Raw genomic sequence first — 23,541 nt, forward strand, 5'->3', positions numbered from 1 at the left:
TAATAATAATAATAATAATAATGAGAGAAATAGGAAAAAATAAAAAAGAAGAAGATAATAAGCGATTAAATATAATTTTTTAAAAATAATAATCTAATCAGCATCGCCACAAGTAATGACCTTTATTTTGAAAACAAAATGTAGGTTATTCCACTTCCGGTAGTCCCCTGCCATTTGAAGGCTGTAGCAGGCTGTGGCTTTTCAAGTAAAATCATACGTTTGTTAGTGTCTTCAGATAGGTTTATCGGGTAAAAGGGATGTTTCGTAGAAAGCTTACAGCCCTAGAATATCACAACCCTACTGGATTTGACTGTAAAGGTAGGAATGTGTGTAAACTTAATGACGTGTTGCCACCTCATGTTCCCAATATTGATGATGTGCATTCACGATAATAAAAAGGAAGCGTCTCACTAATTTAGGTTTAAATTCGCCGTCTGAAATAGTCACTCTGTATCACTCTGTAAATTTAGTCTATCATACTGCTTTATTGTAGTTGTTGTAGAAATTAGGGCTCAATCCATATGTAAAATATACCTTATTAATATCGCATGTGCTCTGCTTCACCCAGATGAAACTGAATTCAGAAATTTCATAGTTTGGCTGGAAGATCAAAAAATCAGACACTACAAAATTGAAGACAGAGGAAATCTCAGGAATATCCCCAGCTCAGATTGGCCTAAACATTTTGAAAAGGTGAGCCAGGTCTATCTTCATATATTTCTGACTAATGTCTATTTGTATCCCGAGAAAATGAAAATCACATTAAGTTTATCATGTCCCTTGTTGTAATATATAAATACCTGTGTTTGCAGTACCTTCAAGATGTGAACTGTCCATTCAGCGCTCAGGAAAGACAGGAGACTGTTGACTGGCTGCTGGGTCTTGCTGTTCGTTTTGAGTATGGAGACAATGGTATGATTTATTATTAACCAGTGGCCATATTATACTAGTGGCATACTATAGCTATTTTATACATAACATTCAGAGAGAAGGCTGGCACATACACTCTGTACATTAGATCAAAATAATGACATTTATAATGTTACAGAAGATTTTTGTATCCAATAAAGAACTAAAAATATTTAAAAGAAAAAATACTGATCAACAGCAATACATAAAAAAAAAGTTTTATCTTAGATGGTAATAAGAAATGGTTCTTGTTCACAAAATCAGCATATTGGGCTGGCATTAGACATTAAATGATTGAATAAAAAATAAACTTTTTCAACACAGGAATACAAAATATTGAATATAGAAAACATTAGTCCATTCATCAACTAAAAACTGTTTTGGGAGTCTTGGAGAGCATAAGAACTTATGTCAAAAATCGTACTAACCCTAAATTTTGAACATTAGTGTATTAATAAGAAAATTAGATGAACACTTACCCACTGCTCTTAATTAATTGTTAATTAGCCAGTTATTGGGCACCTTATTAACCTGGTTAATGCATTGATCATTATACTGCTGAGACTTTTCTTTGAAAGTGATCTAGCGATTATGTCCAATCCCACATCACTAGATGGCAGCATCAGCAAAGTTTGCGGCATCATGTAACTTGCAGCTGTCCCACACATTAGATTGCGCAATCTTAATTCTGTTGATCCTCAGAAATGCTTAGTGCAAGATGTTCCTAGATTTCCTACCAAATAATTTTGACAGCTTAAGACCCCTTATTTGTGTTGCACTGACCGCTTATGCTATTTTTCCTCCCGCAGTGGAGAAATATCGAAACTGCAAACCTGCAACAGAGAGCGGTGATGTTCAAAAGTCTGCAGACCCATTAATTAATCTGGACAGTGAGTATTCCCTCCCCCGGCCATCTTTCCAGTCTCCAGTCCTGTTGTTATGAGACAGAGGAGGCTGATTAAAGAAACCAGCTTGAGCACTAAAGTGGCTTTCCAAGCATGTCTGAACGAAATGATTACACACCTACGTCTCTTCACAACCCACAATGAGTGGGCTGAACCGAGCCAGTGACCCACAGCTGGAAGAACGCTCCAGATGTCAACTGAATGATGACACACAGGGAGGACAGGGTTCACTGAACAGAAAATATTGAGCTCTGCTAGTTGTTTTTTCTTTAGTACAGTCTTGGTCTAAATAATTGGTTTCTATGGAATCATGTTTCCACCATGATTTTTTTATTTTTTTTAATTAATAGCGACTTTTAATTTTACAATTCAGACTTTTAGTACTTGCAATTTTGAGAGATATCCATAGCTTATATCTCACAATTCTCTTTATTTTCAGATTTTGAGTTTGCATTTCACGATTCATTTTTTTCCACCATGGTTTATCTCACAATTCTGACTTTTTTTCTGGCAACTGCGAGTTTATATATAATTATAAGAACAACTTAAAATCGTGAGAGAGAAACTCAGAAATGCAAGAAAAGCCTAAAAATTGTAGGAAACAGCCTTTTATGGGTTTTCCTGTCATCAGCAATTAAATTAGTTTATTGGTTGATTTAACAACAGATTTGCATTGGAAAGGAATTTTTCTAATTATGTGTTGGAGTGAAATTAAGTGATTTCTCTCTTTAGGTAACAATCCAGATTTTAAGGCTGGTGTCTTGGCGCTTGCTAATCTACTCAAAATCCAGCGACATGATGACTACTTGGTAATGCTTAAAGTAAGTGTTGTTCAGTGTGCCAATAGTATGAGAAATAAATCTAAATCCAGTGCATTTAAACTAAAGTTGCATTTAAAGTAAAGGTTGTTTTTTTTTTTGTCACCACAGGCCATTAGAATCCTGATACAGGAACGTCTGACCCCTGATGCTATTGCAAAGGCCAGTCAAGCAAAAGAGGTAAGGTATTTAATTAATAATTGTTATATTTCATTTCATGAAATATAACAATTATATAAAATTTTCATTTTTTAATTTTTCATGAAAAAAGCAATTCCAAGTAATGTCATTAGTAACCCTTTGAAACAACCAATAATTATTTTGTGATTTTTTTTTTTTTTTTTTTTTTTTTTTTTGGAAGTGTGTAAAAAAAAAAATTCTGTCACAAACCTGTAACCGGTAACTGAAATTTACGTATTTCTGCAATCATAAAAATGATCTTTTCAAATATTTTAAACAATTTGATCACATTCTAGGGTTACTATTATGCATATTAAAACGTATGCAATATTGATAGGAACACTGAGATTAAAAACAAAAAATGACCGCATTTCAAAACATTTTTGTAAAATATAACATTACATTTTTATATTAATGCTGAGTATCACAACGTAATTATTGTAAATTGATTTTTGAACTTCAAATTTAGTGCAGTATGTTGCCATTGCAACGTTTTATTGCCATTTTCACTAGCAACTGCAATTGGGTTTATATTGTATACCTAAGTTCACTGTTATCCCACTGTTGTCCCCCTATTGTTGTGGCAAACTTGAATTTTCAGCAGCTGTGGCAGTCTTCAGTGTCTCACTATGTTTCAGAGACCTTTCAACTATGCTGTTATTAACTCAGTTTTTAAAAAGAAAACTTATTTGTTCTTTCATAGGGTTTACCAGTCTCTCTTGACAAGCATATTTTAGGATTTGATACCGGAGGTAGGTTTGCAGCTTTTTTTTTTTCCATGTTTGACTCAATTAGTGCATCATCACGTTGACATTCTGCATCCGAGTTCACATGTTGTTAAATTTCGAAGAGATTGTAAGCAGAAAGAATGCGTTTGCCTATTCCAGATGCAACTCTGAACGAAGCGGCCAGGGTTCTCCGCTTGCTTCACATCGAGGAGCTCAGAGAATTACAAACCAAGATCAACGAGGCCATCGTAGCAGTTCAGGCCATCATCGCCGACCCTAAGACAGATCACCGCCTCGGAAAGGTGGGCAGATAAAAACATCTGCCTGGACCTTGCTGCAAAAACCACAAGACATGCTCCGTGAAGTATGCTTGTTTTCATTAGCCACACCACAGGTATTTTGTTTAAATTCGAGACATGTTTGTGGGAACGCCAAACTGGACTTTTTTTTTTCTTTGCTTTATCATTAATTTGCTTTGCCCTGTAATTAAAAAAAAATGCAAAGATTTATTACAAAATGTTATTTTATTGTAGCCTAATGTGAAGGCACTTACATGGGTTAACAAAAAGTTGGATTGTATGTTTTTGTTGCATAATAAAACTTAATGCAACGCAGAAACGTTTTATGGCTGGGTTTGTTTTAGCCTGGAGCAAGAAATTCAACCTGCTCTTCTTTATAACTCCAACTGTGCGTACTGTAAATTTATGAAAATAATCACTGCAGAGCCAGAAATATTCGAAAATCTGAAACAGCAGACACATTAAAGTTGTCAATCACATTTTATTGTTATAAATATCACATCTTACAAAAGATTAAAAAAATATTACGGCTGGTAAAAGACCACTTTGGGTGTTTCAAGCAATTTCACTTAAAAACATGAACCTTTTTTCACTAAAATACTGTTTTAGAGTATTTAAAAAGTTACACTAAAATCTGAGGGTATTTTTTTTTTTAATTTGTTAGGTTTTTTAACAAAAAGTCACATACAAAAGTACAGTAGAAAGAAAAAATGAGGTATAAAACAAATTTACAAAACTATTTTGAGAAAATATCCACGCATTCATGTTTGTAAATTTGCACTTTGGCATTGACGGTGACGTTCGTCAAGACTTGCGCGTTGTCTTCCGAGTCCCCACAGCACAAGCTCTCCAAAACACTCGCCCCCAAAATAGCACCATGTAACGCTGGCTCTTTCATTAGCGTCTCCCTGTAACACAATTTGTTGGAAAGCCACGTTTGGGCAAACACGACAACATTTCATTTTCAACCAGGGGAAATCATATGCTGGTTCAGATATACAAACACTTACTCTGATCTTGTTTGTAAAGAACCGACATGCTTTGAAGTGCTGGTGTGTCACCAGTGTTTCATCTCCTCTGTTAAAACTACAGTGATTTGGCGGCAGCAGGGGCCTTGTACTTTTCTCTTAAGTGCCTGTAGCTGACAGCTCATGTCTGAAATATGTTATTCCGTTATTTGTTTGAAAAGAGTTTGCTACATGAAAAACGTGATGCGCTTTCAGGTGTATCTGTATGAATACAGACACTCGGTTTCAAATCTTTCAAGCTATTTATTTTTTTAAATCATGAAGGATTACTGAACTGCACTAGCGCTAGAGTCAATACAGAGTACTTAAATGTACCACTCAAAAGTTTTGGGTTGGTAAAAAAATGTTTTAGAAATCTCTTATGCTCACAGAGGCTGCGTTTGTTTGAAGAAAAATTCAGTAAAAACTAGTGCTGTCAATTCACTAGTTGCTATTAATTGCTTCTAAAATAAGTTTTGTTTACATAATGCATGTGTGTACTGTGTATATTTATTATGTATATATAAAGATGCATGCATGCAGCATAATTGTAAACAAATATATACATAAAATATATGAACGTAACATCTTTTATGTATATATGTGTGTGTTTTTATACACATACACACTATATATATATATATATATATATATATATATATATATATATATATATATATATATATATATATATATAGTGTGTATAAAGACACATCATGTAAACAAAAACTTTATTTTGGATGCGATTAATCATTGGGCAGCACTAGTAAATTATTACAATTTAAAAGAACTGTTATGATTATTACACACACGCACACAAGAAAGACTAAAAGAGTTAAATGCGTACCTTATAAACAGTGTGGAGGAGCAACTGTAACGCCATACAAATGAGACCTCTGATCAGGCAAGTGCTCATCTGTTGACTGGTTATCTCGATTGAGAGCAATGACCCCATCCCTGAAACACCACAGAACAACATAGAAAAGAAGTATTTTTATAGCAATTCAACTGATAAAGGCACAGTCTTATTTAACCTAAATTGCACCTCATAACAAATATAAATAATTTGGTGCTATTTTATAATACTGTAATAACATACACAACAAAATGTTAATGTACACATATGCAATATCTACATCATGTTTCCTTTTTATGCACATCACGTTACTTGTACACGTTACATACTGTGCATAAATGGAAGTGAAAGTCTATTTATAACACCAAAAAATGAAATGTAATACAGCATTCATAAACAGAACAGTATCTGGTAGGTAAATCTGGTGGTTTTATGGTTTTGTACATGCATGTGCTTTACCTCCTCCAGTCCGTGTAATAGTAGTGATTGGCGAAGGCGACCATGCTGAAGGGGTAGTTCAGGTTACTTTGGACCACACGTCTTCCTGTCCCATTAGGTGATATACATTCCAGTCGCTTGGTTCCTGTCCAACACACACAAAAAGCCATTATTATGTAACTTTTTTTGTTGCTGGCCTGTTTTGGCATCTTCTGATTCAGATATACAGTGTCGGACCAAACATACCATGCGTGAGCAAAAACTAGCCTACATTGCAAACGGGTCCCAACAAAACAGGTTCATAGCGCGGGTTTTGAGTGAAGCCCATACCTGCGTCGGCCCAGCAGACCTGGCGTGTGGTGGAGTCGTAGGCCAAAGCATTGGGCAGCCCGATCCCATCCTGCACCAGGACTCTTCGGTTTTGTCCGTCCACCGAGGAGCTCTCGATTTTAGGAGCTTCTCGGTTCCAGTCAGTCCAGTAAAGTGTTCTGTTATTAAAGATATTATAATCATCATATTAATAGTGTGTTATTTTAAAATATCAATAAATACCCTGGACTACAAAACCGGTTTTAAGTTGTAGAGGATATTTGTAGGAATTTTCGATTTTGGTTTCATGGCAAAAATTATTAGGATATCAAGTAAAGATGATGTTCCATTAAGATATTTTGTAAATTTCCTACCGTAAACATATTCATATTTAATTTTGATTAATAAGAACTTAATTTGGACAACTTTAAAGGTGATTTTGATTTTTATGCAGATTCCAGATTTTCAACTGGTTTTATCTCGGCCAAATATTGTCTATTCTAATACATAAATGCCAAAGCCCTTTATTCAGCTTTCAGATGATGAATAATTCTTTATTGAGACTTACGACTGGTTTAGTGGTCCAGGGTCACAAAAATGAATAAATAAATAAATAATATAGTACTTTATAATTAATTTACATTTAGTGTTATGCTCAGACCACATCTGAACAGAAAAATGTAATTTATTCCAATGACGACAAAGCTGAACCTTACTCCAGCCTTCACTGTCACATGATATTTTTCATTGAATAAATCATTCTTACTTCTTTAAAAATCTCTTGACAAGCCAAGATTGAGATATAAGGCTTTTGACATGGGTGGAGAGATGGTTCAATTTCATGCAAATGTTGAAATTCATGTTTTCCTAAATCAAGAAACATACAAAACGTCTCTGCTCTATTTAGCGCTGATTTAAGCAAGATGTTTTAAAGCAAGGCCTCTGAGAGGAACTCGGTCTCTGAGGAAATACTAAGTATAACTAGCCTACACTGTAGCCTAAGCTGAATGACTTGCTGAACCAAAAAAAAGAAAAGATTTATAACCATAAATTGTGTTCTTTTTGTCTCCCCCTGAGGATCAAGAAGCACGAAATCTCAATTTCAGGCTATTTAAGGTAAAACGCATTTACAAGACCGACTCCGGTGTGCGGGAAATCAGCTGACAGCGCGGTTTTGCACAACTGCTTGTATAATTAAATATTTGTTTCGTAAAATTCTTGACTAATAGATCAGACTTCAACCCAGATGGCCTCATGCATGCACACATTTATGCGTGACGGCAAAAACAAACTAGCACACAGCGCAAATCGCAACACCGACAAACACAAACACGCATTAACGGCTATTCTCATGGCCCATGAGGTTCGTGTTATATCTCCCGTCCTCCACCCTCGTTCAGTTGCTCCAGATGTTGCAGATGGCTGTGTTTGTGGAGTTGCTGGCCCACACGTTGACTGCCCTCCCCTGAGACCCGAGAGCCAGGCCAGACGCTGAAGCAACACCAGCATCGGGGCCGATTTGTAGTCTTGCCCTTTTATTTTCTCTGCCTCCCATACACATCCTAAACTCCTCGCTCTCTGCCTGTCTTGCACTGTTCTCTCCCCCCAGTCACACTCTTCACAATCATGATTTTGAAGCGTTCGTGTAAAGGAAGCATGGTAATTGTGATGGAGGGGAAATGACGGTTCTTTAAAGCCTTAAAACTGGATCAATTAAGCAGAGATGCCCATTTTAATGGTTTTAATGGTGGTTCTAATAGTGAGCGATCCGGTGTGCTTAAAATAAAAACACAGAAAATGTACAAAAGATTAAAAATGTATGGTATTAATAAAGTTAATTATTATTATTTAAAAATATATATAAAATTTATATTATATTTTAATACATTTTAAAATGTAAATTACTTAGTATGTATTATTTTAAAATAAATCTGATCAAATATAAAAAATAACATACAAGATGGTATATATAATACGTTTCAGATTTTACATTAGCAGTTTTTATTTTATATATTATATAAAAATATTATTTATTGTTTATTTATTGTACAATATTATAATAATTATATATAATTTAATATAATGAAGGTTATATATACTGTGGGACAAAATCAGAAACACACATTATATTTAAATGCAACACAATCTAGTACTCAAATACTGACCAGCTTTAAACAAAATAGTAAAATCAAAGTTTCACATAAAATGCATTGCTTTTTTCATTTCAGGCACTGGCTTTGGCTCACAGTTCGATATCTTTAAGCAGTCCGAAGCACATACCCTGTAGGGGAGTCCACGATGATGGCTCTGGGATTTACCAAGTCTGTGTCAAACAGAACATGCCTGTCACTTCCATCAAGGTTCGCTGTTTCGATCTTATCTGATGTGCTGTCCACCCAAAACAATCTCCTACGTCCAACATCTATAGCAAGGCCTTCTGGACTCGTCACAGCTGAAAAAGATGATTATATAATGTTATATTATTTATATTATACTATATATTAATTTGTAAAGTAAGCATACCTGTGTTAATGATGATCTCAGGTTCTGATCCTGGTTCCAGACTGGCTCTATTGATCGTGCGTCCAGCCAGATCTGTCCAATAAACTTTCCTTTCTCTGCAGTCGTAATCAATGCCGACCACTATAGAGCCCTGAAAGTGTAAACAGGAGAGGATTAGTGTATTTTCTCGAAGCAGCGGATTTCAGAATTTCAATCAATAGTGTGCAGTTCTCACGTGTAAAGCAAGCAGCACTGAAGATCTCTGCTTGTCCATCTGTGTGCCATTGAGAGGCAAAACTCCAATCTGCTGGCCCTGGGCATAAAGCAGGGACGTGCCTGATGGAGGCGGAGTCACATCTGGGCGTGGCAGAGGGCGCATGGTGGGAGGGGCCACAGTAGGTATACCTAAAAGGTAGCAGATAATTTTAACTTGGAAAAAAAATTATTTAGCTGGGCCTCATTCTGAATGTAAATAATAAAATTACACAGAAATAAGAATAGACTAGTATTTCTAAGCATTAAATCATTTCACCAGTGCTTTTTCCATGAGGAAAGTGACACTCACAGGCAGGTTTCACAGCATCGTGTGAGCGGGTTCCTGGTACTTCCTGTCCGTTTTGGTCCACGCACCAGCAGAAGCCGCTGTCTCCGTAGCACTGAACAGGGTTGAACTCCCCGGCAGAGTCACACTGAGGTAGATAACGGTTGGAATCCGGCTGGCCTCCATATTGCTGCAACAGACTGGCTCTCCAACGCTCACAGACGGTCTCTGGACGCTGGACTGGAGGCACTAGGTGTCAGAGGGGAAAAATGCTAATGAATAATCCTAATGAATCGTGAATGATTTTACACTACTGAATTGATTTAATGATAATAAATAAATATAATTTAATGATAATATATAAATATAATTTAAAATTATTAAAAATATAATTACATTTATTTATAAATAATCTAATATTTGTTAATGGTAATTATATAATTAAAGAAATATATAAAATAATAATCTAAACTTGAACCTCTGACATCCACTAAGAACTAAATACTAGTGTATTTTCTATATGTTCTCTGATCCATTTAATCTAGTTAAATAATCTAATGAGACTTCCAAAACATCTTTCCTTCTTTGTCATGGTCAGTTTGGGCTAAAAAAACGGTCAGATGACATAGTTAGCATTTCTAACTAGAAGACACATTAATTGGACTAAACATGCTGCTCATATTTTCTTCTTGTAATCTGGATGAAAGCAGGGCAGACTGGACTTTGTGAGCTCTGCTGCAAATTAGAGTGATTACTTACACATGATGTGAAACTACTTAGCAAATTAGAAAGCCTATAATTGACAAACAACAGCATAGTGCTCTTTCAAACACTTGTATAATGTTGCTGCTGCTTCAGTGGTGTTCTACTATAGTATTCTGGTCTGTAGATACAGAGGTAAGGTAAGTCTATGGGTTTTTATTAGCTGTTTTATGATTCACCAAGAACAATTTTTCTGTTTGATTGCTTAAAGAAGCAGGCCCATTCACATTAAATCCCATTAGAGCAAAATTCCACTCTACATGGATATATCGGTTAGCTGTTATTGTATTGTTTTATGTATTGCTCTCTTACCAGGCTCATCACAGTTAATAGATGGTGTTCCGGGTGGAGTTCTGGTTCCCGCTCTCTCCTGTCCTCTACTGTCCACACACCAGCAGTGACCTGTGGACCCGTGACACTGCTGAGGTGTGTACTGACCCTCCTCATCACACTGAGGGATGAAGGCTCCTATCAGAGGAACATCACCATCTCTGCTCCGAAGACTGTCTCTGTGCTGCTCACAATGGGTCTTGGGACGCACTGGATGCACTTGGGGTAAAAAAGAGTTTGTTATTCTCCCATCACACCTCTCAACCATAAAGTTACTGCAGTAAAGTCATAGATTTTTTGATAATCTTGCTGGTGGTTCTGACAACATTCAACTCCTCTTAAATAAAATAAAATAAAATTAAAATAATAAAAATTGCTGTGAAATTAAATTAAAATAAAATTTTAAATATAAAAAAACCAATGTCAAACTTTTAATGTACTTTAATAATATTTGAATTAAATTTAAATCTAGAATCATCTAGAATTTAAAGATTCAAAAAGAGTAACTGCTACTGCTCTATAATAGATCCAATGACAATTATTTAATTACTTTAAATATTATACAAAATAAGATGGACGTAGGAGGCCACTGAAGGAGGCCTATTTCTTACCAGGCTCATCACAGTTAATAGATGGTGTTCCGGGTGGAGTTCTGGTTCCCGCTCTCTCCTGTCCTCTACTGTCCACACACCAGCAGTGACCTGTGGACCCGTGGCACTGCTGAGGTGTGTACTGACCCTCCTCGTCACACTGAGGGATGAAGGCTCCTATCAGAGGAACATCACCATCTCTGCTCCGAAGACTGTCTCTGTGCTGCTCACAATGGGTCTTGGGACGCACTGGATGTAGATTACATTTACAAGGGGTTTATTATTCGAACATCACACCTCTCATCCATAAAGTTACTGCAGAAAATGTATAGAGTTTCTGATAATCTTGCTGGTGGATCTGCCTTTGAGCAAGGCACCGAACCCCCAACTTCTCGCCAGGGGTGCCACAGCATTGGCTGTCCTCTGCTCCAGGTGAGTGTTCATGGTGTGTCTGTGCACTTGGATGGGTTAAATACAGAGCACAAATTCCAAGCATGGGTCACCATACTTGGCCACATGTCATTTCAAATACAATATATACTATAACTGTATATAAATAAAATTTAAATAACAACATCTAAAATTTATGAATAGTTTAAAATTTTGTGATTCTGAGATATTTCAACAAAAATAGCAACTGCTATTTCTGCTATTTTTGCGATTTCAAGATTTCCTTTATCTTTAGAATGTTACAAGCTGCTAGTGCATAGATAGGATCCCTAAGGTTGCAAAGGATAAGTTTCAAGACCAACGAGATATTCTTGAAAAAAGTCATGACTTGTTCACACCCCCCTAAAACGGCTTGTTTAAACACGCCCCCCATTTTTCTACGTCAAAGAGTGGGTTTATTTTCAAACACCATCCAAATAATGAACACAAAGAAAGAAGGCGGAGCTATTATTTTCGCTGTAGTGTTGCTGCTGGCGCCATGTTCTGGAGATGCCGTGTTTCGTTGTGAAAGTAAAATTACTTTGTTTGTTAGAAATCAGTGGTTAAGTTGTATTTACAGAACTATTCCAGAACAGTTCAACCCAAACATTAGAGTATGTTCAGGGCATTTGCGGAAAACTGATTCCTAAAATCTGCAAGGCTGTGCACAGAGGCTATAAAGTAAGGCAATTCAGACTCATTTAATAAAAAAAGGAATATGTAAAATAAGACAGACAACCTGTTGAAGGAGGCCTATTTCTTACCAGGTTCATCACAGTTAATAGATGGTGTTCCGGGTGGAGTTCTGGTTCCCGCTCTCTCCTGTCCTCTACTGTCCACACACCAGCAGTGACCTGTGGACCCGTGACACTGCTGAGGTGTGTACTGACCCTCCTCATCACACTGAGGGATGAAGGCTCCTATCAGAGGAACATCACCATCTCTGCTCCGAAGACTGTCTCTGTGCTGCTCACAATGGGTCTTGGGACGCACTGGATGCACTTGGGGTAGAAAAGAGTTTGTTATTCTCCCATCACACCTCTCAGCCATAAAGTTACTGCAGTAAAGTTTTTGATAATCTTGCTAGTGGTTCTGACAACATTCAACTCCTCTTTTGCACCTCTAAAATTAAAAAATCAAGTTAAAATTGTACACAAAAAGTGTTTAAAAAAAAAACTAAACTAAAATATTGCCCTGGCGACAAAAAAAGAAAGAAAAAGGTTTGAATTAAAATACTAAAATGGCTAAAACTTAAATAAAAATAATTAGTTGAAATTAATGGGTATATTATAAATGTTATAAAAATGAAAAATATACAAAAGTAAATTAATAAATATTGCTGTAAAATTAAATAAAAAAATTAATTATACAAAAAACAATGTCAAACTTTTAATATATACTTTAACAACATATGAATTAGATTTAAATACCAACATCTAAAATTTATGAATCACCTAGAAATTAGAGATTTAAAAAGAGAAACTGCTACTGCTCTATGACGGATCCCATGACAATTATTTCATTAATTTTAAAAAAAAAAAATATTATATGAAACAGGACAGATGACCTATTGATGACCTTACCAGGCTCATCACAGTTAATAGATGGTGTTCCGGGTGGGGTTCTGGTTCCCGCTCTCTCCTGTCCTCTACTGTCCACACACCAGCAGTGACCTGTGGACCCGTGGCACTGCTGAGGTGTGTACTGACCCTCCTCATCACACTGAGGGATGAAGGCTCCTATCAGAGGAACATCACCATCTCTGCTCCGAAGACTGTCTCTGTGCTGCTCGCAATGGGTCTTGGGACGCACTGGATGCACTTGGGGTAAAAAAGAGTTTGTTATTCTCCCATCACACCTTTCAACCATAAAGTTACTGCAGTAAAGTTTTTGATAATCTTGCTGGTGGTTCTGACAACATTCAACTCCTCTTTAGCGCCTCTAAACTGAAAAAAATCTAGTTACAAATGTGCAAAAAAAAACAAAAACAAAAAACCCCCGAGAAATATAGCCTTGGCGACTAAGTACTTTAATTCAAAACTTATTTTATTTTTCTAAGATGGCTAAAACTTAAATAAAAATAATTAAATTAAAATTAAAGGATATATTTAAACATTTTTATAAAAGTGACAAATATACATAAGAAAAATTACAAAAAATTGCTGTTAAAAAAAAAGTTAAAAAAAATAACAAAAACAGAATCTCATGACAATTATTTAATTAATAAAAAAAGGAATATTATATAAAACAGGACATATGACCTATTGAAGGAGGCCTATTTCTTACCAGGCTCATCACAGTTAATAGATGGTGTTCCGGGTGGAGTTCTGGTTCCCGCTCTCTCCTGTCCTCTACTGTCCACACACCAGCAGTGACCTGTGGACCCGTGGCACTGCTGAGGTGTGTACTGACCCTCCTCATCACACTGAGGGATGAAGGCTCCTGGCAGAGGAACATCACCATCTCTGCTCCGAAGACTGTCTCTGTGCTGCTCGCAATGGGTCTTGGGACGCACTGGATGCACTTGGGGTAGAAAAGAGTTTGTTATTCTCCCATCACACCTCTCAGCCATAAAGTTACTGCAGTAAAGTCATAGATTTTTTGATAATCTCGCTGGTGGTTCTGACAACATTCAACTCCTCTAAAATAAAATAAAATTAAATTAAAATAATAAAAATTGCTGTAAAATTAAATTAAAATTTTAAATATAAAAAACCCAATGTCAACCTTTTAATGTACTTTAATAATATTTGAATTAAATTTAAATCTAGAATCATCTAGAATTTAAAGATTCAAAAAGAGCAATTGCTACTGCTCTATAATAGATCCAATGACAATTTTTTAATTACTTTAAATAAATATTATACAAAATAAGACGGACGACCTGTTGAAGGAGGCCTATTTCTTACCAGGCTCATCACAGTTAATAGATGGTGTTCCGGGTGGAGTTCTGGTTCCCGCTCTCTCCTGTCCTCTACTGTCCACACACCAGCAGTGACCTGTGGACCCGTGGCACTGCTGAGGTGTGTACTGACCCTCCTCATCACACTGAGGGATGAAGGCTCCTATCAGAGGAACATCACCATCTCTGCTCCGAAGACTGTCTCTGTGCTGCTCACAATGGGTCTTGGGACGCACTGGATGCATACAAGATACACAAGGGATTGTTATTCCTCCATTACACTCCTTTGCAGAACCCTTTGTTTATATGAAATACAAGGGGGTTGTGCCAGTTTAAGAGTTGCCAAATTCTAAACTCCAATAAAGTTATTATCTGTTTGATAATAATATTGCAGATGTTAATATTGCCCATATAAACACAGCTGGTTTTAAGAAACCTCAACCTTTCTAAAATCCTACATTTTTTCCAAAGAGGAATGCAATATGTTTATACAACAATAAAGGTGTATCTCTTCACGTTTTATGCTATTTAAACTCAGGGTAAGAGTCTGTTTTCCCAAATAATTAGCCCATGTCGAATTTGTACTAGGGATTTTAAAAAGAATTTCATACTTTTGAGCAAAGATGCATTCATTTGATCATAAGTGACTTTTACACTGTTACAAAAACAAATATTTAAAATAAATGCTGTTAAGTACATCAGACAATCCAAGTTTCCACAAAAGCATTAAAGGGTTACACCACTCAAAAATCTAAATATAGTCATTAATCATTTTCCCCCATGCCGTTCCAAACCCGAAAAAGCTTTGTTTGCTTTCAGAGCACAATTTAAGGTGTTTTAAATGAAACCAGGTGGCTTGTGACTGTCTCACTGACTGCCAAATAATCACCACTGTTAAGATCCAGAAGATTATGAAAAGACATTGTCGGAATAGTCCATCTGCCATCAGTGGTTCAACCATAACATTATGAAGAAACAAGAATGTTTTTTTGTACAGAAAGAAAAGAAAAATAATGACTTTATTCAAAATTTCGGTACTGAAGTGTCACCATAGCCCAATTTTGGAGAGTATCGCTGCACGTAATTAGCATAAGCTCTTCTGTGTCAGCTGCAATAAAGTCCTTATTTTTGTTTTCTTTCTGTACCAAAATTTTAATTTGGAGGTGGAGTAACCCTTTCGCAGGACATTTGTTTTCAGCACAGATAACTATAAGAAATGTTTCCTGATCATAAACTCAGCATATTACAATTATTTCTGAGGGATCATGTGACATCGAAGTCTGGAGTAACGATTCTAATAATTTAGCTTTGCCATTACACAAGTAAATTAAAATATTTTTTAACAGATATCCTAAATTATGATATTTCACACTATAACTACCCTTGATAAGACCTCTTTCAAAAACTATTTAAAATCTTACTCATCCAAAACCTCTAAATAGTAGTCTATTCCAAAGAGTAACAGCAACAAATCCCATGACAAATAATTAATAAAAAAATTAATTGATTTTTTTTAACAAACTTGGAGAGAAAGGGCTATTTAAAATAATATAGTTATATTTAAATGCAAAATATGCCTTTAATTTTTTTTTTTGGCTCTTTATAGTCATTTAGTAAAACATTTGGACAACTGCTGTAGGCTATTTCTTACCAGGCTCATCACAGTTAATAGATGGTGTTCCGGGTGGAGTTCTGGTTCCCGCTCTCTCCTGTCCTCTACTGTCCACACACCAGCAGTGACCTGTGGACCCGTGGCACTGCTGAGGTGTGTACTGACCCTCCTCATCACACTGAGGGATGAAGGCTCCTATCAGAGGAACATCACCATCTCTGCTCCGAAGACTGTCTCTGTGCTGCTCACAATGGGTCTTGGGACGCACTGGATGCACTTGGGGTAGAAAAGAGTTTGTTATTCTCCCATCACACCTCTCAACCATAAAGTTACTGCAGTAAATTTATAGAGTTTTTGATAATCTTGCTGGTGGTTCTAACAACATTCAACTCCTCTTTAGCTAAAATGTAAACAAAAAAATGTTTAAAAAAAACAAACAAAACTGAACTATTGTCCTGGCGACAAAATAATTTAAGTAGGTTTGAATTAAAATACTAAAATGGCTAAAACTTAAATAAAAATAATTTGTTGAAATTAATGGATATATAAAAAATTTAATAAAAATGACAAATACACAAAAGTAAATTAATAAATATTGCTGTAAAATTAAATAATAATTTTAAATACACAAAAAACAATGTCAAACTTTTAATATATACTTTAACAATATATAAATTAATTTAAATTTAAAATTTAGAATCACCTAGAAATTAGAGATTTAAAAGAGAAATTGCTACTGCTCTATAATAGATCCTATGACAATTATTTAATTAATTTAAAAAAAGGAATATTATATGAAACAAGACAGGATGACCTGTTGAGGAGGCCTATTTCTTACCAGGCTCATCACAGTTAATAGATGGTGTTCCGGGTGGAGTTCTGGTTCCCGCTCTCTCCTGTCCTCTACTGTCCACACACCAGCAGTGACCTGTGGACCCGTGACACTGCTGAGGTGTGTACTGACCCTCCTCATCACACTGAGGGATGAAGGCTCCTATCAGAGGAACATCACCATCTCTGCTCCGAAGACTGTCTCTGTGCTGCTCGCAATGGGTCTTGGGACGCACTGGATGCACTTGGGGTAGAAAAGAGTTTGTTATTCTCCCATCACACCTCTCAGCCATAAAGTTACTGCAGTAAATTTATAGAGTTTTTGATAATCTCGCTGGTGGTTCTGACAACATTCAACTCCTCTTAAATAAAAAAAATCATAAGTGTTGCCTTGGCGACTAAGAAAAATAAAATAAGTTTCAGTTGAAGTTCTAAAATGGCAAAACTTCAATAAAAATAATTAATTGAAATGAATGGATATTAACATTTTATAATGAACAAATACACAAAATTGAAAAAATAAAAATTGCTGTAAAATTCAATTAAAATTTTAAATATAAAAAACCCAATGTCAAACTTTTAATGTACTTTAATAATATTTTAATTAAAATTTAAATCTAGAATCATCTAGAATTTAAAGATTCAAAAAGAGCAATTGCTACTGCTCTATAATAGATCCTATGACAATTATTTAATTACTTTAAATAAAGGAATATTATACAAAATAAGACGGACGACCTGTTGAGGGAGGCCTATTTCTTACCAGGCTCATCACAGTTAATAGATGGTGTTCCGGGTGGAGTTCTGGTTCCCGCTCTCTCCTGTCCTCTACTGTCCACACACCAGCAGTGACCTGTGGACCCGTGACACTGCTGAGGTGTGTACTGACCCTCCTCATCACACTGAGGGATGAAGGCTCCTATTGGACGAACACCACCATTTCCGCTCTGAAGACTGTCTCTGTGCTGCTCGCAATGGGTCTTGGGGCGACCTATAATGCAAATCAACCATATATTATAGAACTTGTAACTTAACTTGAATGAAACAAACAATGTCCGAAACCAAATAACTATAAACAGCTACCATTTTGAGGGTGGCACTGGAAACCATCTCCATGGTATCCCGGTTGGCACTGGCACCGGAAAGATCCCGGACTGTTTGAGCACAAGGCCTGGGTGTGGCACGGCTGCTCACGACACTCGTCCACATCTGCACAAACCACAAAACACAACACTCAATCCAGAACTCAACAAACAGCGCATTAACCGCGTTTCTCAGAATGTTGGTCTGAGTCATTCTAGCTGTTGCCTGAAGGCTCCAAACTCCCACTATCCCACCCGAGCCCACTGTACAGGAAGGAGAAGAGTTAACTGTCCTCTGACCCCCTCGTGTTCTTCAGCTGCGTGTCTCCTACGCACATTCCCTGAGCGAGGACATTGGGTCATTGTTCCAAAATACCCTCCCTTCCCCAGCATCTCTGGTTACCCATGCCTCTCTCCGCTCTGCAAACCCTTCACCTACAACATTCAGCTATACACTGAAAACGGTAAAATGCCAAATTGTTGTCACAGCATGCATGTTAATGCCACAAGCAAGATCCAGTTTTATAATGGTAAACAAATGTACACTATCATTCAAAAGGTTTGTGTTGCTCAGGTTGCATTTATTTGAACAAAAATACAGTGAAAGTCGTAATATTTTGAATTACTACAATTGAAAATAACCATCTTCTATTTAAATACATTTTAAAATGTCATTTTTGCAAATAAATTGCTGCAACTATTACCCTAGTCTCATTGTGTTTCTTTTTTTTATTATTTTCAATTTCGAAGCAATGTTTTGATTCTTTGATTTTTCTTCTTAAAAAGATAAAAAATCTAAATGTATTTGAAATCTTTTTTAAAACTGTATAAATGTCTTTACTGTCACTTTTGCAAAATTTTACAAATCCTTGATGAATAAAAGCATACATTTTAGAATAAAAGAAAATTTTACCAACAAATTTTAGGCAGTAAAAGGTAGTGTATTTTGCATTTTTTATAATATTAATATTAAATTAAAAAATATGTAAACAAATAATAAATTAAGAAATTATTTTATAAGACTTTTCTATTAATAAATATTGTATTTTTCAGAAGTAGTTTATATTATATACATTTATTATTTTCTTTATTATATGAACACATAACTTTTGGCCTTAAACTTGTGGCAATAAGTATAATAGAAAGAAAAATTAAAACAAGTAATGTAACAAATAATTTAATAATTAATTACACTGTCTGGGAGTTTAATTTTCAAATAGTAATTTATATGAAGAATGACATGCCACTTTTCATTCCAATCTGCCCAATTCCTGTAAAGAGTTAAATATACAATTGCCTCTGAATGATGAATAAATAAATCTTATGTGGAATACACAAGTTTGGTAAAATTGTGTCAAATCCAGGCACAGGAAATGAAGATGTTTCTTACCCTGACATGTCCGACCGACAAATCCGAACTCAAATCCGCTCTCACACTGACAGCGATGGCTTCCAGGCAGGTTCACACAGTAAGAATGAGCACCACAGGAGCTCAGACCTTCTGCACACTCATCCACATCTACAGAGAGAGAATAACTACTCAGTTACAACCCATAATGCTCTAATGTTAACCAGTTACGCTACAAGATTCATGTTTTGGACACTGGGTGTCTAAAAGGCTGTACGAGGTGCCGTGGTGTGCATCAAACAGGTGCTGGAGAGATAAAGCACACCTCGATCCTGCCGTTTGTGATGACAGAGGAAGATAGCGAGGGATGTCATCCCTGTCGGAGTGCGTGGGAACAGGCCTGAGGCTCTGGGTGGGTTAAGAGCTGGTCAGCAGGAGACCTGGTTTTGATCATTGCTAATTACAGGGAGGGTAAGGAACACACACTCCCCCTCTCTCTATTCATTTTTCTCTGCTCTCTTTCCTTGACCCCCTTATTATCTACTCTAGAGTGAAGAGTTCAGACAGGTGATAAAATTATCCTCTAATAGGAACATTATGCCTGAAAACACACACACACACATAATCAAGCGCAGACAGCAGCACTGGGAAATCCAATTCATTCTGATGAATCGCTTTGATTAGATGTTCTGTTCCAAAGAAACACTTCTAAAGGAATTGATTCACTGAGTCAAATAGAATGAATGTGGTTTGATTAAAAAAAACTAATTTCTTGTGATTTAAATATATACTGATTTACCAAGACAAAGCAGCAATAAGTCATAAATTTCTGATAAGAAAATAATTATTTTTAAACGAAAAAAAACTTTTTAAACATAAAAATTATACCAAATTTTTTTTGTAATACAACTGCTGTTTAGTGCAGAGTTTCCATTTAGTTTGCAACAGGGAATTATTAACAACAACCAAAAATTTTACAAATATTAATAATAATATTTTACAATATTAGTATTAACTACTCAATTAGTAGTAATTAATTACTTTCTGACTTGCCATTTAACTTGTAAAAAAAATTTTTTGTATTAAAATATTCAGTGACAGCTAAGAAAGTGAGAAAATAATCTTATGTAAATAAGATTTATAAAACTTCTAAAAAAACATGCATGAACAACTTTCTAAGAAATTGTTTAAATGATTTTGAATCATTTCAGACATTTGAATCATCAGAAATGAACAACCTCATTTCTGGTATTATGCAAATATGCAAGTAAAGATTCCCTGTCAAGTTAAAAATATGACATGTTAATTTTAATAAAAAGACAGCAATACATTCTATTTGTGATCAGTCACAATCACACAGCAAAAGCTATTCATGCAGCCCAACAGCTACAAGCTTGCTTTTGCTTTGTAAAGCAGTTCAACCAAATCACTAAATCAGAATCAACTCAAAAACACAATTTGACCTCAAATCAGACATCATTACACCTCAAATAGTCAAATATCTGGAATAAGGGTTTCAAGATAAAAAATGCACATCTGTATGAATACACAGGGAGTTTTCTAGAGGGGAGGTTCTTCCCTCTCTTCAAACGAGGAAAGATCAGGTGGTCTGAGCCCCCCAACTAGCTTAAAGCCGAGGATGTGGCATCTGTGTGTGCAGCTCAAACAGAAATGTGTCTTCGCTTACAAAGCTTCCCCAGTCTTACCGCAAGCTCACAGATCACCCACATTCCACCTAAAGAGTGTTTAGTCTTTCTGTTGTTTGGCTTGGTAACAGTGGGAGGAAGAAGATGAGAGACAGCAGATGGAGGGGGGAAAGACCCCTGGGCACGTTCATGATTCACTGAGGGTTTCCTCTACTTTGCGTCTGACTCAGTGGATAGGAAACGCCTGGTCTTGCTAATGTACTACAGTGGTGATGACCCCACTTTTGAACGACCTGCAATGTTGATGTTACGCAGATGCTTGGCTCTAATGAAGGAAGGTTTTGGGTTATTCCCGAGGTGTTCCAGACCCTCGACTGATTAAACAGAGTGTCAAGGACCTGGAACTGAATTTACAGCTCAAGCGTGTGTGATATTTCCATACAACTTCTCTTACCATAACAGTTGCGACCGTCTCCTCTGTAACCTGTGGCGCATTGGCACGAAAACAGCTGTCCCTCGCCTGGCACGCACTGAGCGGTTGTGTCACAGTCATGATTTCCAGAGTAACAGGGATTCACATCTTCTGGCTCTTGCTCTCCAGCTGTGAAAAGATGTGAAGGCAAGCAAATTATAAATAGGAATGCAACAAACTGAGCTAATGTCACTACAAATAACTTCTTATGTAATCTCCAAGGGCCTGGATCATAAAGCAAAGCAAAGTGAAACACTTCTATAAAAGGGGGGCAGAAGTGTTCAAACATTAAGGCACGTTCATGCCAACGATTTAATAATTGACCCTCTAACTCTAGCGCTTTCTATTCTAACTCTGCTTTATCTATCTGCATTCCTTTGTTACTTTGCTTCTTTTATCCTCACTTGCTTTGGATAAAAGTGTCTGCTAAATGGCTAAATGTAAATAAGGAAGTCCACAGCATAGCTATAATGATAAAGACACAGACCAACAATGTTTTTGGAATTACTTTCAGAACATTTTTTTCCAACTGATACAATAAGAAAAACTGACAGGGGCAAATCATAACCAGATATAAACATAAAAAGCAATATTATAGATAAGAAGACACATTATAGCTGAAAGCAACTGTGTGAAGTTAAAAATGTTGGCAAAATGCATTTGTTTATTACAAACATGCAGCTTTTTCGCTTTACAAAATAATTGATCATGAGGAGGAGTATTTGTGGATTATTGTGGTGTTTTTATCAGCTTTTTGGACTCTCATTCTGGTGGCACCCATTCACCGCAGAGGATCCATTGATGTGTTTTAATCTCCTAAAAACTCATTTGCACCCTGGAAGTCCTGAAGGGGAGTGTAAAATATAATAAAATTTTCATTTTTGGGTGAAATATGCCCTGAACTGTTCACCGAAAGGGTTCCTGAAGGGAATCAGAATCGGTTCTTGTGGGGTATCGCTGCAAAAATGCCCTTCCCCTTGATTGTCTTACTGTTTATTCAAGATACTAAACTAACTCACCAACGGGGAACATGAGCTGGATATGTGACTCACTGATGAATGAGTCACTGCAGATGTTTTAAAACCTCTGGCCAAAATCAGCATCCTGAGTGGAGGCTTCGTAAAAAATGACTTAATAAAAAACCATCACACCCAGAGGGAATTCAACAGACATGACTATCCTGAGTAATGTTATAAAACCACAGACCTTTAGTAATGAGCGTCTTTGTGATGAACGTGCATTCAGAGGTGTTAACATATGGAGAGGTGTGAACACTTTGCTTCCCGACAAACCTATACGATTTCAGGTGGTCTTTAATTTTGACCTTGGAGGTCAAAGCACTTGACCTGGAAAACACAACACCTTTAAAAGGGTCTCACACACCATTACTAAAACTGCGAGTGACATTACCAAACCTCTTACTCCAAGACAACAGGACTTCATTGTGCACTTACCCATACGGCCTACCATCAGGGACCCATTGTTGGGACCCTTGGGCCAAGCGGACCACCTTAACCCCCACCCAACGTCTACTCATCACACATTAAAAACAGCTTGATTTCCTCACCCCAGGCCAGGGACCAATTTGGCCAATTATCAAAAGCAGACAGGAAGACTTTTGTTTGAAGTGAGAGAGAACGAGAAAGACAGTCCCCTTTAAAGTGACTCCACAGGGGAGGGGGAAAAGTGGAGAGAAACTACAGGACAAACGTTGCCAAAGTGGGTTGGGGGATTCTTTTCAACTTTGTGCTAATTAAAGGGACAGCGGCACACCAGCAGGGCGGAGCGCTGGTTAACACAAGACTTTGAGGAAAACGAAGGGGGTGGATGTACCAGGTGGGAAACTGCTGTTGCGAAAGGGAGAGAAACACTCCTCGTGTAGTTTACGCAACAATACTTATCTCAAGAGTGTGTGATGAGGGGTTTTGTAGCTCAGAGCCGTTAAAGGTGTTAGGACTTGCGGCAGAAGAAAGAGAATGCGAATGAGTGACCTAACACGCGTACTGTCATTGTTCTACAAACTCATCTAAACAAACTTTGATATC

At 36.5% G+C, this 23,541-nt stretch overlaps 2 protein-coding genes across 8 annotated transcripts in view; one reads left to right on the plus strand and one right to left on the minus strand.

Annotated features, from left to right (window-relative positions):
• Positions 1-145: 145 nt before the first annotated feature.
• rtraf (RNA transcription, translation and transport factor) lies at positions 146-4,154 on the plus strand. Its single transcript, XM_043262835.1, has 8 exons — positions 146-318; positions 569-693; positions 813-912; positions 1,719-1,799; positions 2,547-2,635; positions 2,744-2,812; positions 3,516-3,564; positions 3,700-4,154. The coding sequence occupies exons 1-8, from the start codon at positions 258-260 to the stop codon at positions 3,852-3,854; spliced, it is 729 nt and encodes a 242-aa protein (XP_043118770.1). The 5' UTR covers positions 146-257; the 3' UTR covers positions 3,855-4,154.
• Positions 4,155-4,300: 146 nt separating this feature from the next.
• Positions 4,301-23,541, minus strand: part of nid2a (nidogen 2a (osteonidogen)) — a 33,386-nt gene continuing 14,145 nt past the window's right edge. Inside the window, exons 9-28 of one of the 7 annotated variants that reach the window (XM_043262832.1) lie at positions 21,479-21,625; positions 19,421-19,549; positions 18,032-18,157; positions 17,712-17,939; positions 16,956-17,192; positions 16,157-16,393; positions 14,513-14,740; positions 13,890-14,126; positions 13,187-13,423; positions 12,368-12,595; positions 11,196-11,423; positions 10,567-10,794; positions 9,517-9,741; positions 9,187-9,356; positions 8,973-9,102; positions 8,730-8,901; positions 6,471-6,628; positions 6,162-6,285; positions 5,694-5,803; positions 4,301-4,747 (exon numbers count right to left, since the gene is read on the minus strand). In XM_043262832.1, the coding sequence (XP_043118767.1) occupies positions 5,695-5,803; positions 6,162-6,285; positions 6,471-6,628; positions 8,730-8,901; positions 8,973-9,102; positions 9,187-9,356; positions 9,517-9,741; positions 10,567-10,794; positions 11,196-11,423; positions 12,368-12,595; positions 13,187-13,423; positions 13,890-14,126; positions 14,513-14,740; positions 16,157-16,393; positions 16,956-17,192; positions 17,712-17,939; positions 18,032-18,157; positions 19,421-19,549; positions 21,479-21,625 (3,578 nt within the window). In that variant the 3' untranslated portion in view covers positions 4,301-4,747; position 5,694. Of the gene's footprint in view, positions 4,748-5,693; positions 5,804-6,161; positions 6,286-6,470; positions 6,629-8,729; positions 8,902-8,972; positions 9,103-9,186; positions 9,357-9,516; positions 9,742-10,566; positions 10,804-11,195; positions 11,424-12,367; positions 12,605-13,186; positions 13,424-13,889; positions 14,127-14,512; positions 14,741-16,156; positions 16,394-16,955; positions 17,193-17,711; positions 17,940-18,031; positions 18,158-19,420; positions 19,550-21,478; positions 21,626-23,541 lie in introns of all 7 variants that reach the window. The other 6 variants (XM_043262831.1, XM_043262829.1, XM_043262830.1 and 3 more) reach the window with 6 other exon arrangements.

The sequence above is a fragment of the Puntigrus tetrazona genome, chromosome 17 (genome assembly GCF_018831695.1).
Source record: "Puntigrus tetrazona isolate hp1 chromosome 17, ASM1883169v1, whole genome shotgun sequence".
Lineage (NCBI taxonomy): Eukaryota > Metazoa > Chordata > Actinopteri > Cypriniformes > Cyprinidae > Puntigrus > Puntigrus tetrazona.

What these genes read in the sequence shown, in the direction of transcription:
- rtraf (XM_043262835.1), top strand. Translation starts at nt 258, where the DNA reads ATGTTTCGTAGAAAGCTTACAGCCCTAGAATATCACAACCCTACTGGA. An exon ending in TACTGGATTTGACTGTAAAG is followed by an intron (nt 319 to 568) that starts GTAGGAATGTGT and finishes TGCTTCACCCAG; the next exon opens with ATGAAACTGAATTCAGAAAT. An exon ending in TTTAGGATTTGATACCGGAG is followed by an intron (nt 3,565 to 3,699) that starts GTAGGTTTGCAG and finishes TGCCTATTCCAG; the next exon opens with ATGCAACTCTGAACGAAGCG.